This window comes from Drosophila tropicalis, unplaced genomic scaffold, assembly GCF_018151085.1.
Source record: "Drosophila tropicalis isolate 14030-0801.00 unplaced genomic scaffold, ASM1815108v1 contig_593, whole genome shotgun sequence".
Classification (NCBI taxonomy): Eukaryota; Metazoa; Arthropoda; class Insecta; order Diptera; family Drosophilidae; genus Drosophila; species Drosophila tropicalis.
Genome location: NW_027173070.1, coordinates 18713835 through 18733308, shown reverse-complemented (window position 1 = coordinate 18733308; position 19474 = coordinate 18713835). Strand labels below are relative to the sequence as shown.

Sequence of the window (19474 nt, the reverse complement as noted above, 5' to 3'; positions counted from 1 at the left end):
AGTATTGGGTCAAGCGTTAAAGTGCTTACTCTAGGAATAGGAAGTCACTAATGGAACAAGTGGATACTGTGGATTAATATGGGTCACAATGTACTTCCTAGGGTTATGGGATGTGTGTGTTGTCAACGTGACTTTTAATGAGAAGGGGTATACTACCCGGAACTTATTCAGCAGTTTCTGGTCGGTGTGCAGGGCATGGTTCTACTTTTTCTGTAGGAGTCTGCGTATCGTGGAGAAACGCGTGTGCTAACTTACATAATATACACCTCTTTTGAACGAGTGTCAGAAAAATCGTTCTACTGTCCGAATGAAACAGTTTAATAAGTTTAATCATATAATTAATATACATATGTACTTACTTTTTTAAGATCCTTAATTGTTTGACATGCTATAGCAATATACATATATATAAATCTTCTTTCTTAACTAGAAAAGAATATAAATCAAATGCTGCTTCGATTGAGTTACCAAAATTGAATGAAAATTGGTAGTCATTCAATGTTCAATAAAAGCACCACGCAAGATCTTCCATCTCTTTCATTCCTTGGGGTTTTTCCATAAGTTACGAACTTTGTCATGTATGTATAATTCTTGATTTCATTGGTCATCTTTTATCCGTAATCGCTAAGTCGAGTTGAAAGAATATTTTTTGTCCAAATACTTATGCCGTCGACTGTGTAGTGCTCGACAACAGGTAGGCGGCATGGCAACAAAACATTCTTCTTCATAAAATTCATGTTCCATCATGTAGTCGTAGCTCTTATCTCTAACGAGTATAATATGTAAGATTTATTGACGCCTTGGAAAAAAATGTTAAGAAATTGTACAAGTTCAGAGATAAGAAAGGTTAATCCGAACCATCGTGATGTGATCCTTGATGTCTTTCCATTTCCTTTGCTCATAATCTTAATTGATAATAAAGTGATTCGCTTTGACATTTTTATAGTCGTCATATTAATTTTCTTATCAGCATTTAAAATTAGCAAATCTCGATTGGCTAATTTCATACGACTTGGCTTGGCTTGTGCTCAGGTTTCTTCTGATTTGATTAGGCTCAATAAATGAATAAGAGAGTTTTGTTTAAAAAAAAAACGTATTTGTTTTATTGCCCAAAATATAATTTAGTTAATCATTATTTCAACTATTTACTATATTATCGCTTGACATCGTACTTTTCATTTCATTTTCTTGCTTTTCTTTTTACTAGTTTCTTTTTGTTTTTCTCTTTTGATTAAACGCAGTCTTTTTGTCGCTTTCATTTCAACGAAGAGGCTAACATTGGACATTGGCTAACGATATTCCAAAATATTATATACATATATATAATATTAATGCTGCTTGTTATATATGTATGTATATTTTAGGATAATCCTTATCAGAGTAGCATTTTGCTTTGAAATTGAAATGTTAAACTAACTACACTTATAGTTAAAAATTACAGGTGTTTCTTATTTATGTATGTATGTATATATAGAGGGGGATCAATAAAATATATATTTACAAATCATATGCTAAAAAAAATACATTGAATCAAACATTTCATAATCATAATCTTTTTCTTGCCTGAGATAATCTATGCCAAACGATGAATGGTTCAGTTATAGCTTAGAATATGAAATGAAGATTCATACATTTTTAGGTTTACAAGAAATACCATGGCTAATATAATTAGAATTAAAGTAAAACATTATATATATATATATGTATATATATATTATATGACTTGAGTATGGTAGTGAATATGGATGTGCAATTGTTTATATATTTACATAACTCAATGTAGGTATGTATCTTGTATGATGTGTGTGCTTATTTGTTTTGTTTTGTTTTTTTTCCAATAGGAACCATAAAATATATCTATATATCTGTATACACATACATATGTATATATGTATAAATATGTATGCAAATATGCTGAGTAATTGTCGTTCTTCCTACTAAATGGGTGTGGCTGAGGTGTGCATTGTGGCGTGTGGCATAAATTAAATTTAAAGATGATTTTCAGTCAATAACAAATCACTCAAAATGCCTTCATTACTCTGAGTGTAGAGAAAAACTTCATGGATCGGTTGGTATTAGGCAATTTGATTGCGACTATGTGCTTCATCCTGTTGAATGGCAGTTCCTGCAATACAAATATTAAGTATTTTTAAATATAAATATCAAAATTTTAGTTTAAAGTTTATAGAAATTGATGAAAAACAAAAGCTAAGTAACGCACAACAAGTTGAGCAAATGATTTGGGTTGGTCAGAAGATGAAGGCTTTCTTTTTTTGCGGCACATTTAAAACATTCTCATATTAGTACAAAAAAGATAACAGAATGCAAAAAATTTTGATAAAGCCCACCTTTAAACAAATGAAATCACTTAACGTTGATTTAAAGCAATATCAGTGCACATGACCAAACAATCCGAATCCAAGGATTCTATATCTTTCTTGGCCGTGCCAACTCTTAAATCGTGCCCTGAGAGCGAAGATTCAAAAAAAATGTTCTGAAAAACAAATTATCTCAAAGATCTACTTGAGATTTCTTACCTAAAGTGGCACGGGCAGCATTATACTTGTCCTTGAGTAGGAAACAGGCTGTGAATAAGAAGAATATGCCTCCCAGCACTTCCACAAAACTTGTTGAGAATAATGCATATTGAAGGCCCTGGAATTCTATCAGATCCGATTCCTGAAAAATAGAGATTTGGTTAGTGTTTCGAATAGCATTTCAGTAGATTACGATATTACCTGTTGTTGTTTACTGCTCAGGACTGTTGAGGCCACGGCTGTGACATTGTTTTGTATCATTTGCATGGCTTCCGTAACCGTTTCGGTAACCGTTTCCAATATGCTCTCCGTACTGCTGCTGCTGAGTGTGAGATTCTCCGAGACTAGAGACAGACTTTGCAATTCACCCTGTAGACCCAAGTTTTGGGGATGTGCGCGCAAATGTTTCATAATGCTCTCGGATATCTTAAGATGAGAAACCCATAGGCAATTAGCAAACATTTCATTTGAGAATATAATTCATTCGTTTTACTTACCACACCCACCAGATACGGACTGCCGGCATCGCCCAGAGCATGGGATATGAGAATTTGGAAGGCTTCCGCTGTGGAACGTCGTGTGGGCACAACAACATACTGTAGATGCGAAAGAAATTCAAAATATATATATTAGTTTAGTGTGAAACGCAAGTATTTACAATAAAACAAGCAAAAGTTACCAGCAACAACAACATAAATAACAACAACAACAACAGCAATAAGTGATAAATGTGTGTAAAGCCAAAGCCAAGTGCAAAAACGTGAACTGAATTAAATAAATGAAATTAATAATATTTCAAACAAAAGCCAATCGAAATGAAATTAAATTTTACCGCCAACACACACAATCAAAAAAGCTTTTTCTAGATGGAGCCACTTAACGTAACACAACGTAAGCGCACGCAACGTAGGATGCGTAGCAAACAAAAGTCGTGGGAACACTTCTTTGGCTAGCAACTGGGAACAGTTCTACATTCAAACGCAACCGCCGCCTTCGTCGCCTTGTTCGTTGATTGTGTGTGGGGTCAGATTTTTGCAAAAATCCAAATTTTTCAAACTACTTTTAAATATTTAGCTAAATGCATATAGAAAGTTTTACTGTTATAATTCAAATGTTATGAGATGCAGTATGACAACTACCTACTTAACTAGATAGTTAGATTAATTTGCCCACCTAAATACATACATATGTATATCTCTTTGGTTACGTCAATTGAAAATCTCATATACAAATAGATATCACATAATCAAATTTCCTTATCATAAATTCTATCAGGGTAATTAAAAGTAACGCCACCTTCTATCCAACTAGGGAGCCATAGCTATGTATGTATATTTGTTTAGCGATTAGATAATCCAACGGTTTGGAAATTGAAATGGTTTAATTTTGTGACGAAATTTGTTTGCCTCTGCGTTTTGACCAATGCTACAAAAAACGGTTTGACAAGGCCCCAAAACAAAAAAACAAAAAACGGAACTGACGCGTTGCCAAAAATAGAGTGAAATAAAATTTAAAAAAAGAAATACACGCAATTCGCAAATGTTTAAGTTCTATTTGTTTTCTGACGTGTCTTGAACGACATTTGTCATGCTATTAATAAAAATCAGCTGTTCTACTATACTACATATACGCGAAAACGGAGATAATAACGAGGAGGGAAAATACACACAATAATTAAGCTTATCTTTTTTTTTCAACAAAAAGTGAAATGTTTCGGCTACAAGTTGGTTTAGAGAATAAGGAACTGCTGAAAAATGAACTCGTTTTAAAAACGTTTTAGAATTCTGAACTCTATGCAAAGCAAAGTCTATCTATCTGGTCTTATGTCAAACAACCTTAACAAATGACCTCTAATGATAGGCTACGGAACTTCAACTTACAAAAGGGCCTTACGACAGTTATTCTTAACAAAAAACTATCCTTAATAACATTTGCTGATCTTTGAGAGTCTTTTACAATGAAACCTTTTCTTACCAAAAATGTATGTATCTATGTAATTTCCCTTTACTTTAGGTGTTATTGAACTGAAATTGTAAGCATATATGTATGTATGACCTTATTCTAAAAATTTACGATTATCGTTAAATACTTTTGAATAGAGGAACACCTAACCTCACTAATAGAACATAACTTTACTAATAAAACATAACCTAACTTTAACTAGGATTTTTTAGTCGATGTAAACTGAAATCATTTTAAAATATATTATTTTCGACAACCATCAAGCATAATCTTAGGCAAGATTCTTTCGGAACTAATATCCTGGGCTCCAATTATAGTATTAGTCTTTACAAATTTAAATTTTGGTATCTAGTCCTACAAAGTCACCTTTATAGATATATGTTTTAATGATAACGGAAAAGCTAATCTTATTTAAAGCCTATTAGGTCTTGTTTATAGCTTTCAATCTTTCTTCAAAGACTGATATTCGAGAATCTTTTTAAATCAAACAGTGGTTTTTGGTATCCCAAACTGAAGTTCCAATGAAATGAAAGAGCTAATCTTACAAAGTGATGTTTATAGACCGTTTTTCTTGTTAATTATGAAAGCTAACCCCTACCAGTTGATATTTATAAACTTGCACAGTAGTCCACACCATTGTCTACTTGAGTGTAATTTAGTGACACTTGACTCAAGAGCTAACTGCCTCCTATCAGGCGAGTCGAGTAGCAGCACCCAACAAAATACCCCTGCTGCGGTTATCAAAAGTAAACGTGACTGGGCAATGTAAACAAAACCCACCCAAAAATTTAAAGGGGCTATCTGCTGATGTACCAGTGGGAGATTGAGATGAAGGAATTTCATTTCATTTGAAGCATTATGCGTTGAAATGTGGTAATGTAATTTTTTTTGGCATAGTGCTTCAGGGGGGAGTAAACCCCACTAGGCAGGGGGATGCCCTGCTGAATGGTGGATGAGCAAGTTTATTGCAAAAGGAAATGTGGATGATTGCACCCTGAGGGTGGGTGGTCGATGTGTGGAGTTAGTGGTGCTGCAACCTCCCCAACCAGTTGGGTTGTAAGTAAGTACGGATGAAAGTATTTTCTTTTTAAGGGGATGGAAACATAAATAATGATCAAATTTAAATATATATTGCATGACAATGGCCACACCCTATTTTAGGTATGAGTTTGTGTGTGTATAAGCAGTGGGGAATCTAAGGCTGTGAAATGGGGTAAACTTTGCCCCTTAAAGTATGCAATAAGCAGTCCAAAATTCGCATAAGAGCTGTTTTCCAGCCTATTGCATACTTTGAGGGGCCAAGTATCTTCTTTTCACTGCTCTAAACCCGCCAATGTGCATGAGTATGACGTGCTTGAATGTATGTATGTGTGTGTGTGTGTGTGTGATTCAATATAACAGTAAAAATTAATATATGCATTTAGTTAACAACAATTTGAGTAAAATAATTTCTTTTTGTTCAAATGTGCATTAAAAATTAAATTAAATATTACAATAGCCAAAAACGTATTAACAAAGCGTGAGTGAGAGAGAGAGAGAGAGAGAGGGAGAAGGTGCTTACCAGCAAAATGTCCGCAACAACTGCCCAATTTAAATTCAATGCCAATTGGCCAAAAAATATTAACAAATATGTGGCCAACGAATTGTCGGTGACGATTATACAGGCGAATGTCAGCAGCGGTGCGCTTATGAGTAAACCAGCGGCGCATATCACAGGATCGGCGGTTGGATAGCGTTTGATAAGAACTTGCGATAGAAATGAACCCAGCGGCACGCCAATCAGTCCCGCGACCATTGTAATGGCCCCGAAATTGAATGAAATACTAAATAGATAGATGAACGAGGCAAAAAATTAGGGTCAAAAGGTTAGCAAAGCCAAAAGAACAAAATGGTTACAAGTAATTAGAGCAATCAAAATCAATTCAAGGTTGGCTTCGTTTGGCATTTGGCTTTAACTCTCATGATGCGACAAATTTGTTGGTTCTTGTTGTTGTTGTTGCTGCTGTTGCAATTAGCGGTTGGCTTCGTGCCTCCTTTCTTTCATTGGTGCTTACCAGCAACATATCCTGCACAATGGCCCAGCAAAGATTCACAGCCACTTGTGCTGTAAACACAAACATGAAACACAAAGCGCCACTGACTCGTGGCACAACCAAGGCGAAAAATACCATGGGCGCTGATACTAAAAGTCCTCCGGCACATATATAGGGATCACAGTTCTCGAAGCGAACACGCAAACGTTGAGACAGTATGGAGCCCATGGGGACTCCAATTACGCCAGCTGTCATGGCTACCAGACCAAATATATACGAAATGCTTTTCGGAAAAACACACATAAACGAAACGCATAAGTTTTGATAGCCAAAATGCACAGAGAGAGAGAGTAAAAGAGCCAATGGAAACCTAAAGAGAGAAATGAATCTTCGTCCAAGCCGAAGAAGTAAATACCCTTGCAAAAGGTTTGAACCACCCTAAACAAACAATCTTTAGATCCCGCTAAAGCCGACCAAGACAGCTTACAGGTTACATCTAACAGTATAACTGTTTAAAAGCTTTAAACTTCAGTTCTACATTGGAAAGGTTTGATGGTTTTATTTGCCTAATGATTATTTACTTTTCGAAGAAAGGTCAATGAACTAAGGATCGTTATTCATACGAGCAGATCTTAGATCAATATAACAGCTCAAATACTGTTAAGACCGAGAAAGAAACGTACTTTTAACAGTATTAAAGTCTCATCGATCGTCAATTTGAGTCAAGAAAACGAGTTATTACAGTTAAAGCGAGATTTCAGAACTTTAAGATCATTTTAAAGGTTCACCACTGTTAAATCACAGAAATAAGCTATGCTTTTCCACTAATTAATCAAAAGCTTTAGATTCTTAGGATTGTTTCATCAGGAGATAAGCTGATTAGGTTCTCTTCTTTAGCATGCAGAAATTATTACGGCTAAAGTTCGCTTTTTGAGAGCTTTAACATCACTATAATACTAGTTACTCGGACGAATCGGATCTTCTACTCATCTCTATGATCAAAAACTGCATCTTTTTGCAAGGGTTTACAAAAAATTACAACTGGATAGTGTTTTTTTTTTTTGGACTACTTACTCATCTAATACTAGATTTTCATTTCCGGGCTGCATTTTCATGCCCGAATAAATGAACGAAGGTCCCCACCACGCCAAGGCTCCAGTCACAAAGGCCACACAGGTGAAACCAGCTGTCGATAGCATAAACGAGCGATTCTTGACCAAATCCTTGATATCCTGTGCATAGGTCGTTGGTCCCAGATTGTGTGATCCTTCACTTTCACCACGTTCCGGATCCTTAATCAGGAAAATGAGGAATACAGCGGCCATGCCCAAAACTGGTGTAACCCGAAGAGCCCAACGCCAATTCTGAGCCAAGACGGCAGTCTTTGAGCCCACAATATAACTGGAGGAGGAGGAGGAGGACGAAAGAAAGAGGTAAAACTTTGATTAGTTGACTCTTTGGTCTTTTTTTTTCGATCGTATGTTGCATTGACAGACAATTGCATAAATTTCAATCATCAACATCAATTAAAGGGGGCGGGTCAGGCCAATCTTGTGGGTTTAATTGAATTAAATTTCATTACATTTCATTTCTAAAAATAATCAAATGAATTTTTGTTTTTTAAAGTCACGCGACTTTTCTCACGTCTCTTCGTTCAATGATGATGATGAGATATTTATTTTCTTTCATAATGGAACGGAATTCGAAACTTTGCCCTGATCGAATGTTAGTTGCCAAGAGTTGATAATCACTGAACAAAGACAGAGAGAGAGAGAGAGAGAGAGTGTGAGCAAGCCAGAGGGCCGAGAGATAGTAGATGAAGATGAAGGCGGAACCCAGACATTGTACTCAAACAATTGATAAGCTCTCGACCCTGTTTATAGACAGACAGACAACAAAAACAAAACAAAAAAAATGCAATTATTCGGTTTTTTTTAGGTCATCAAACTTACCCCAAACCGGAACCGACGGGTATCGCAAAATAGAACATGGCCAACATTTTCGAACGCATATCGTGGATAAATAAATCCGATATGATTGTTGGTGCTATCGTTGAATATGATGCCTCGCCAATGCCAACCAGAGCTCGGAATGTCATAAACCATCCGAAACTTTGCATAAATGATCCAAGCAAAGTTGTTGTCGACCACAATCCGACACCGACGGCCATAATCCAACGACGTGAATAACGATCACCCAGATATCCAAAAACCGGGGCACATACCATATACGAAATGACAAATGCAGTTTGCAATAGACCCGCACTATCATTGCCAATGGAGAAGTCAGTTTGCACATCCGTAAGAACTCCTGCAAAACAGATACATTAGTGTTAGTTAGTTAGTTAATGAACAAAACCTCGTGATAAAAAGCCCAGCATGATATTAAGTGGTTGCTAATTGGCCAACAAACACACACATAGATATTATAGAGGGTATACAGTACAGTTTATATTCATGTGATTTACGTAATGGTCTAACAATTAGCATTAAACTCCTATTTTAATACTTAGCATGACTCCTATAAAAGTTAACAAACGCCCTTAAGGTTCAATCCCAGTGCTTTCGAGTTCATTAGTCCCAAAATCTTAGTTAGATTAGGTACAAAAACCTCTACAACCTATTCAACATGATAAGGGGCCATTAGAAACTATTAGTTTCTAACTAAAAAAATTACATGAATCATCAGTAGTATTATCATATTAAATTAATAACTGATAATTTGATATTTTAAGTGATAATAATAACCTGAAGGTTAATTGAGAGATCTAGGATCGTTGGACCTTCAGGCTTAATTACAACCTTAACTTTATTGAGAGATCTAGGATCGTCTCAGACCTTGACATATTCATTTATTTTGCGAATTTTTTTTTTCCATAAGCAAAGCCGAAACTAAAGCCATGACGGAACTCGCAAAATTTGCACACTTTTAGCCAGTTATGCTAATGGGTACTTAATGGTTAGTTAATTTAACGAAATATCTATAAGTTATGGTCGAAAATATATCTTTTTTTTTTATCACATGAATGAAAAAGCATCATTATTTTACCTGTGACGCATCTGGGTAATAATTTTGGGGGAAAAAGCGTTCGAAAACTATAAAATGAGTTAAAATATCGGATTTGAGTTTGATTTTTTAGGGGGTATCACATTTCTATAAAGTTTTTACGGGTCAAAAATATGTAGGTTTGTTTTTCTCTCGTTAAACTTTCAAGTCTTAGCCAAACACGTCGTCGACGTGCCTAAAAACCAAAAAATTAGAGGCATTTTATCGTCAATTTTTATGCCTGACAAATTTTTTATTTCCGTTACGGGGTTGCATCTTGTTGAGTGAGCACGTCTTACGATAGTTTCGATACGTTTTTCAGTTATCAAGCGGATATGCAGGCCAATTAATGAATAACCAATATAGCCAAAAACGACCTCAGTCAATAATAATGATGACAATAATAATAATAACATTAACTGTTTGTCGTTTATTTTTACTTCCTATAGTTCTGTCTTTATGTATGTATGTATTTGTGACGATTTCTAAGCTAAGGTTTTTTGTTGTTGTTGTTGTTGATGCTTTTTCGATGATATTTACTGCTAATCTTCACCGTACATTGGCCTTTAGCGACCCAACTGAGAGAAACGCTGAGAGAGAGAGAAAGAGAGTGCGAGATGAATTTTGGGGCCGGCAAATGGCCTAAACAACGCTAAAATGAGCTCAACAAGTTTATACGACGAATGCACACAACAACAACAACAATAAAAAACATTATTAAACGAACTCCAAGCGAAACGTGGCACGAAGTGAATCAGCGGTTCGGTTTCGTTCGTCTCGGGGTTTTGTTTTTTCTTCTTTTTTGTTTAATTACATTCCACCGTTTTTCTGGGTCTCTCCCCGCCGCAACGTTTGCCTTTTGAGAAATTTATCGTACGATGTTTTTCAACCAATCGGAGCGTTTGTTTGGCTAGTGACGTAATTGTTAGGAGGACGCCACGCGAAATTGTTGCTGTTTGCTTGCTTTTGCTGCTGCTGCTGATGTGTTTTATACCCTACAATAATAAAACAATGCGGCTTATGCGGGCATATTAAGATATCAATACAGAGATAAAAAGAGACAAAAGACAGAGACAACGTAAAGTTAGCCTTAATAAAATTAGTAAGTGAATCTTTGAACAAAACCATCGTGGAAAAAATGAAGAAAACTCCTTGGCTTCGCTGAAGGACAATAAAAAATTTCATCAATTCACAAGTTTCAAAGGATTTCAGACTCTTTGCATTTATTTTGTCCCTTTTTCGCACAGGCCAATTTAATCAACTATCGATGTAAAAGCGTTAATTAAGGATAGATTTGGCAGATTTAAAGGATCCTGGAGGGAGTTTGAACCCATATCGAATTCGAACTCCCTTAAAGATCCTTTGATTTGAATTCAATATCCATACGGGAAGTGTCCGGATTGCCAAATCATCAAATTTTTTTTCGTCCATGATCGGGAGTCCTTGGTATCAAAAGTGACATTTCGGTTTAACTTTTTAATAATTATCAATTAAAATACCCATATTTGTACTTTTAAAAGACTTTTTATCGGACTCAAGTGAAGGATTCCCCGATTTGCTGGTTCAAATTGCCAAGAATCTTGTCAACGGGTAGCGTAATAATCAACAAAGCACTCAAGAATTACGTCCAAGTGACATTACTTCATTCGTCACCTCACAGTTTAAAACGTTTTTCAATAAAACGATAAAGGGTAAGGCCAAGTCGAGTGCTTCTTGTTCTGGCTAATGTCTGGGGTGTGTTTGTTTGACTGCAGCAATGAAACGCCGCGGCGTTGACTTATTTATAGTATGCGTGGAGGGAGACTCTTTTTTTTTTTCCTCATATGAGTTGTTTTAGCCATAGCCGGCAAGAATTTTTATTCTTTTTTGTATTTGCTTTTAGAGATAACCAGTTTTGTCAGCTCTCTTTTCCTGCTGTCGCTCTCGCCTCTCTCTTCGGGTAGAACCACTGTCTGGGCCAGGTTAACGCTCATTATCATGAATGGGGGGAAAAAAAAGTGATTGTGATTCTGATTCTGATGTTGGGTGACGTTGGCCTTGAAATCTCTCATATATTCGCACATGTCATACGACAAGTTGCAACGTCAGCAACTCGAAAAGTATCGAAAAATTGTCTTTAGCTAAATTAGTTGACTTTCGTTTCGTGGCAAAAACTTTCTTTTGGCGGCAAATAATGAAATCTTAACCAAACTCGCTTGCTGTAGGTCAAGAAACACACACAACAAACAAAAATTTGCATTTCTTTCCTTTCTTTTTGTATTCCCTGTGTCTAATGCAATTTGCAGTAAGTTCATTGACATAGAAATATGTACATTAGGGAAAAATGCAAAAAAAAGGTGACAAAATTGCAAAAACTATTGCAACATCAAACGAATGCTTTGTGTCTGGGGCTTTTGAAGTGCATTCATTATAAATAGTGCAAGTTGTTCTTGTTGAGAACCTTTAACGATCTCAAACAAGCGAGTTGAAAACTACGTCAACAAACAGTTTATACAAGGAATTTCTAATTCATAATTTGAATTAACGATATACACATATACACACACTGACACATGTATGTGTGTACTTTAATATAATCCAGATGCCTGTTGGACTAGTTTATACTTTAGGCTTTAAGTTATACATATGTATTATTTCTAATATCAAAAGAATATAGAACGAGCTATTTTCAAGGGGCAAGAGGTGGTTATAAAGACACTATCTACACAAAAATGATTTCTAGAAAACTTCTTTGATAAATCTTAAGAGTTTTCAGTATTATTAACTAATCATTTTGACGACCTAAAAGAACACATTAACTTAAGTTTTTGGGTTAAGAATGACTTAAGCAAACTTAAGTCATGAAGGGCTTATAAATGTTCAATCTCGGTTTGCCTTTTTAGATCTATAACTTCCAAGAGTCTCTGTTTCGAATTTGATTGATTTTTTATATAGTTTAAGTAGTCTTTACCTCAAGTATATTTGTTGCCCTGTTCTATATCTATGTATATTCTTGAATATAAGAGAAAGAATAGAATTATTGACAAAATATATGCTTTTTTATTAACTTTTGGATAGTTTTCTAACTTATTCCTAGAGAATCATCAGTTGATAAGTCATTTTTAAAGATTTCTATATATTAAATCGATTAAATATTTTTCGTAATTAAACGATGTAATAAACTTTTCTGTTTTAGGCCAAAAGTAAATCGAAAAATTGCAAGCAAACTTAAGATTTTTATATGTTTAGGCAAAAGGCCAAGGAATGGAAAGTTTTCATTTTATTTGTTTTGCTTTTTGTTGGCCACTAAAAAAATACGTCAAGCGGAAATTTAACAAAATATTTATGCAAAAACAACATTAAAAACGTTAAGTGAAAAGTAACAAGTGAATTTGTTTATTTTTAAATGCTTTGGAAATCATACGATAATTTTGTTGCTACTTTTTCTGTCCCTCTATCTCTCTCTCTCTTTTCGATTGCACAAAACATGAGATGGATGTATCAAAAGAAAAAAAAAAAAAAAGAAAGTCGAGAGAAAGAGAGAAACAATTTAAAATTCAATTCAAAGATTAGATACACCCATTTCCATACATATACATATATCTCGTGATTTTTGTCAACAATTTGTTTTAGTTGTTTTGTACATTTTAAGCAAAAGCCTTTTAAGACTCTGCAACAACAACAAAAGATGCAACAAACCCACACAAAATAAAAATGAGAATGAAATAAAATTCAGCTAGAACAATTATTTTATTTAAATTCAAAGAGTTGATATGTATTTATTTTTTTTTTTTAGTCGGTTTGGAATATGGCCAAAAAATTACGTAGGAAAAATACAGAAAATAAAGCATTTAGACCTACATACAAAAAAAGCTTTAGGAATCTGCACAGATATATGCATATATATTATATATAGCTTTATGGTTATATGTAAAAATTGACGAAAATAAATTGGCAAATGGGAACAAAGTTCAAGTTGTTCTTTGTAAATTATTGATCATCATTTAAGATTATGAATGAATTTTCCAAGAATAGGGGGGGAAATCAAAGGGTATGCTGGGGGGGAGGTGCTGCTCTAAAAGAAGGCCAATTTGGGGTCTGAAATAATAATTATTTGCATGAATTTGATTATCATTGAACTGACGCCGTGACGCGTCTTTTTGGCTTTGACTTTTTGGAAAAATATCAGCCGATATTCGAAAAGAAATACAATTGGCTAACAGTAAAATGTTAATGAGGCGGCAGCAATCAATAACAACAACAAAAACGTTTTTGCAAAAATTCAAAATCAATTTCCAACCAAAAACACACACACAAAAAGCAAGGCCTTTTGCGATGAAATTATTTAAACAAATTCTAGACACGTGCCTTCCAAAAAAAAAAAAAAAACATAAAATAAAATAAAAACACCTGCACACGCCGCCACCTACCCAAGAGATATACGCAATCAAACTGCACTCAAACTGTTGGCTTTAAATATAGTGTCATAATGTTGAATAATTACAAGATAACCTTATCTATCTCTCTACAAAATAAACAAACCCTGAAAGTAGCTGCAACTAACTGTCAGATAGATTCCATATGTATGTATATGTATGTATCTACAAATATACCTTTTTTTTACTTATTTAGTCACCCCCTTAATGAATGGAAAGAGCTAACAATTTGTGGTGTAGGTCGCGAAACTATGCGGATTAGTTACCTTTTAAGAATACTAAAACTAAGACGATATTGGTTTTTATTATCATACATATAAACAGATGATCTGATGTATCTATATGTCTTGTAAAAGTCAAAATTAGATCAGGGAAACGTAACTGTAGACTTATTAAATGTCTAATCTAAGAAGAAAATTAGTCTATTCATGTCATTGAAGTCGTGAAGGCTTAATTTGAGGTCCAAAACGGGCAACCAAAATCGGGTGATCGAAATCCTGATTGCGGATAGTTAGAAATTAAATTGTACCACTTTGGAAACCAATCTTTAATCTCTCAACTCAACTCAAAAATGTGATTGTTTTTCACTGGGATAGCAGAGATTTTGCGGAATCTTTCTCGAGAATAGGAACAGATTTGTCTATCAACATTTTGTCCTGTAATAGTTTTACTCGGGATATATTATTTCACCACTCAAATTGCTAAAAATATATGTAAATAAAACTGGAGAGTTTAATTATTTATTATCTGTAAGGTTGAAATTGAAAATTAAACTCTTAAAATAAACAACATTCCACTCATTGAAACATTAAAGCCTGTCTATAGTAATTTTTCAAGGGTATACAAAAGTTTGTATTTTTCTTTATTTTGTTTTTGCTTTCAGGTACATTCACACACATAAACAAATATTGTTAATTAATTGGCAAAATATCGAAATGTGGTAATTCAAACGCCAAAACGCCCTCAAAGTAATCAGAAAATACATATATAGGTATATATAATGTAGGAGTATGACTGATGGATATGGATCACATTTGTTGATACATAAATGTAAGATATACATATGTATGTATGTATATAATATAATTTTATCGCTCGGTTTGTTTTTCTGTCTTTTTTTTTTGTACTGTATAAACCAGCAACTTCCCGTCGTGAAACTGATTAAAAAAAAATCATACGATTTTTATTTCCCTTTTTACCCTTTTGACATTAAGAGGGGGGGCAGACATGAAAGGGCTTAAAGAACTTTCCAACCAATTGTAATTTCATCAGCTGATATATATTAACTGGCATTAAGTTGCAATAATTGTTTCACTTTGGTCACAAGATTGCCTTTTCCCATATAAACATACATATATAGTCTATAAATCCTGATTACAACTATAATCTGATATGTCCACATTCTGGAATCTAGTTTATATAAAGGGAAATCACACAGAAAGTAGATCAATCAAATTGAAAGTATTCAACTTGATGAATTTCATAGTGAAAAAGGAATATATGTATAAAAAATCTTCTCAAACCATGACTTTAAATACAGTCTAAACTTTAACTCTTTATATTAAAGTTAAAAATGAATGAATGAATGATGAATGAACATTATCATATCATTTTATCATATCACACTTTGGTACAAGTTTATTCAATGAAAAAATTCTCTCTTTAATCAGTTCTAAACTTTTTGTTTGCAATTCGTAAAGAATGCCAACAATTGGTTACAATTTGTTTAACTTGTAAGGGAATTTATTACATATTTCAAATGCAAACACTTTTTCCAGCTGTCTTTTTTTCTTGAATTAAATCTTGGCATAAAAATCGTATGACTTTATGATTATAGAAAAGTTTTCATTAAAGTTGGGCTTTTGGCCTTCTGTGATTGTTTTTGTGTTGGTTTTTCTTTGTAACCTTGTGGGGCGACTCCAATGTCGTGAAATTAATGTTTATTTCGCATAAAAGTCTTGGCAAGTCGGTGCCAAGACGCAATGTGAAACTCTTACATTTTTTGTGTATATAGAAATTGAAGATATCAGACAGTAAATTGCATCTCTCACATGTAATCGCATGTAATGTTTCCATAATAAACAAGTTTATTTTGCTTCCCTTTACAGTTTATTTTATTTATTTACGTAAATGGCACATGATTCATGTTATTGGCGAGCCACAAATATCGTACGATCTGATGAGTAGTCATTATTTTTTTCATTTTAACTAAAATACATATACACGATTTGTTTTTGTTTGTTATTTATCTCTGTCTAACAAGTCTCAGCTTTAAGATCATACGATCTATTTATAGTTTTCAAATGTGTCAAAAGTCGAACTGTATGAGGCTTATCGATATATACATATATGTACTTATAAGATATATGCTAATAGTCACGAGTATGCGAAATTTCGTTAGTTCTTTTATCATTTATTTATCATTAATTGATTGATTGACTTTTATCAGTGGAAAAATTTCATTTAAATACATTTTTGCACTTGTTTAAAACATTTTGTGTTTTTTTTTGGAAGCGCATGATTCAAATGCAAATTAAGTGTTAGTCATCATGAGAGATATGTACTATATATAGATAGATATATACTATATATGTATATCTGATAAACTGACGTGAAAAGAATTTTTTTGTTTTCTCTTTCTATTCTTATCTGACGTCATGAGGGTCTAATAATTGAAGGGGATGCGGGTTGTCCACTTAGACTTGGACTGGGTCACGAACTTACCCGCTATGGTGAAACGATCCATGTAGTTGATGAGATTGACAAAGCACAAGACGGTCACGGTGAACCAATCGTAGCGACTAACTGAACTTAGACTTCTGGGTGTACCAGAGGCAACGCCTCCGCCTCCCCCGCCAACTCCTCCGCCACCAATGCCATCATGATGTAAATCTATTGTTCGTCCACCATGAAGGCGTTGCTGTTCCTCTTCAATGCTATCGGAATCTGAGGCGGGCATCAGTTGTTGGGAGGAATCTGTTACTGGGATAGTACCATGACCAGAACGATGTCCAGGATTACCATGATGACCAGGGCCAGATGGTGACAAGTTGGCAACGTTTTCGTGGCTGCCACCGTTGCTGGAGTCGCTGCTGCTGCTCTGAATCATGGCTGGATTGTCCATGGCGGACCCGTTGGTTGTGGGTAGCGGTTGATATTGTTGATATTTCTGAGACATTCCTTCTTCTCACTCTCCTCCACTCCAACACTCCTCTCGACACTCCTTTTCACCAGCAACAACAACAATTGCAGAATAACACAGCAAAGCAAAGGCGGCAAAAATATTTTTGCACTCCCTCTCTTACACACACGCACACACACTAGCACAAAACACACGCGCGGCTCACAAACACTCTGTCGCAATCCAATACACAAATATGAAAGTGGCCACCGAGTAAGAGAGAGCAAGAGAGAAAGAGAGACTGGGCGGGAGCGCTCTGCTTATGCGATTTCTTTTCTCTCTTTACGTTTCTTCGTTGCTTAATTTTTTTATAAATATTATTTTATATATCCATGTATATATTCACACGGGAAAATTGTCACTAATTTTGCACAATCTAAAGAGCCGCCTACTCTATATGCTAAATTTAATTGCATTTGCAGTGCTTCAGAGCTTCGTTTTTAATTCACAATTTACACTTGGTAATTGTTGTTGTTTCGCGTTAAACTCTATTTTGCTTAGCTATGCACTTTTTGTGATTAGTTTAGTTTCTATTTTATATTAACGTGGCTATTCGGTATAAATCCTTAAAAGTTTTAGGGTTGTCCGACCGCACAGCTGCTCACGTGGAAATTTCAAAAAAACTGACCAAAAAATGAGAGAATGTGACCGTCTCTTGAATGTTAAAAAAAGACTAAGTAGTGTAACCAGATTTTTCTTCTTCTTAAAAAAAACACCGTAAATTTTTGCCCTCGTGAATCGTGATTCGTGCATACGGATATTTTCCATAGGCAACTTAATACTAACAATCGATACTTAAAATACTAACTTCGATATATGTACAAACCTTAACACAATTCGTAAGTAACTGACATCTTACACACAAAAACAAAGGAAAAACATACTACAATAAGAGTTAAATAGTTTGAATAAAAATAGCACGTTAGATCTAGTGGGAAAATAGCTAAATTGGCAGCACTGCTCCAAACACTGGGCGGACTCCAGTCCTAAGGGTGCGAGTAATAGACCTAAGGTTGAAATCGGTTATTTCGACCTTACCGTTATATTAATTTTAAAAATTTAAACAAAATTATAAATGTTAAAAAGTGAATAAATATACGATTTTGGAATATAAAAAGAACACTTACCATGCACCGAAATCGATGCATGGGATGGGATCAAAATGGAATGAATTTCTGATTTGAACGTTTTTCTTGACAACCTCCTAGGATATATACATACATATAACTTACGAGTTTTGAGTCTGGTCCCTGCTCGGGCGCCAGTTACGAGTCTTGTGGTCGGTCAGTGGCCTTACCATGATCCCCAGATACACATGAAAGATAACACACACGACTTTTCCTTTGACCGATAGTTTACCATGAAACTAATTACACAGAAGTTTCGATTTAACATTATAATTCGTTTATTAATCACTTGATTAAACTTCTGGTTCTGAGGCCAGACTAAAACTCAGAATGTCTTTCTTCCAGAGATCGAGGCCTTAAATATACCTCAAGAGGGCTGGTACTGTGGCCGCTCGTAGGAGTAGGTCGCTCTTCCGGTGGAGTCAGCAAAAACGGGTTGGTTACGAAAGTAGATAGAAAAGTGTTTATGCTATGTGATAGAAAGTTAATATTGGGTCAAGCGTTAAAGTGCTTACACCAGGTATAGGAAGTCACAAGGTACTTAAGGTTAGGGGATGTGTGTGTTATCAACGCGACTTCTAATGAGAGCGGGTATACTATCCCGAACTTATTCAAAGGTTTCTGGTATTGCATTCGATTTACCACTCGCTTGGTCGGGGTGCGTTGTTCTGTAGAAGGCGGCGCATCACGGAGAGAAGCGTTTGGTAACTTATATACATATAAGTATATGTATGTACATATATGTATGTATATATAAGTACATATTTATTTTGATATATTGTTTGTATATGTGTTACGGACGGATCCAGGGGGGAATCTGTCAGGGACAGTCATCAAAATGTCAATCATTGGAATTATTTTTTAACTTTTTTAGTATCTCTTTATGCTCTCAGTTCTGAATGATAAATTTTTAATCTCTAAAAATAACCCTCTGGAAAGTTACTGAATTTTTTAAGTAAAAAACCTTAATTAATTGATCGGCCAACACCGAAAATATTTTCTAGATCTGTCCATAATCTATGCTCCGATATAAGCAAACTGATCAGTTCGAATAAAATGATATTGGTGGTAAATGTTCATCCCAAAGCTTATCTTTAAAGATGCTAGAACTTTTTTCTTGTTCTTAATCTTCACAGCTATTTATACTAACCAAGTGCTAAGGATGTATTTGTGC

The 19474-nt window shown here is 34.7% G+C and overlaps 1 protein-coding gene across 2 annotated transcripts; it reads right to left on the bottom strand.

Moving 5' to 3' along the window:
* Positions 1-1074: 1074 nt before the first annotated feature.
* On the bottom strand, positions 1075-17799 carry spin (Protein spinster). 2 transcript variants are annotated; one of them, XM_068290203.1, is made up of 8 exons: positions 16717-17799; positions 8485-8842; positions 7607-7933; positions 6554-6815; positions 3035-3133; positions 2739-2963; positions 2538-2679; positions 1075-2125 (listed from the first exon to the last, which is right to left on the bottom strand). In XM_068290203.1, the coding sequence occupies exons 1-8, from the start codon at positions 17168-17170 to the stop codon at positions 2076-2078; spliced, it is 1917 nt and encodes a 638-aa protein (XP_068146304.1). In that variant the 5' UTR covers positions 17171-17799; the 3' UTR covers positions 1075-2075. The 2 variants fall into 2 exon arrangements, with proteins under 2 accessions (XP_068146304.1, XP_068146305.1); XM_068290204.1 differs by lacking the exon at positions 6554-6815 and adding an exon at positions 6061-6322.
* Positions 17800-19474: the final 1675 nt, after the last annotated feature.

Excerpts from the sequence above, each read along its gene's own strand:
- spin (XM_068290203.1), bottom strand. The coding sequence starts at position 17,170 with ATGTCTCAGAAATATCAACAATATCAACCGCTACCCACAACCAACGGG. Across the intron at positions 7,934-8,484 it reads CCCGTCGGTTCCGGTTTGGG|TTATATTGTGGGCTCAAAGA; the intron begins GTAAGTTTGATG and ends CTCCTCCTCCAG. Across the intron at positions 2,964-3,034 it reads GTCCGTATCTGGTGGGTGTG|ATATCCGAGAGCATTATGAA; the intron begins GTAAGTAAAACG and ends TCTCATCTTAAG.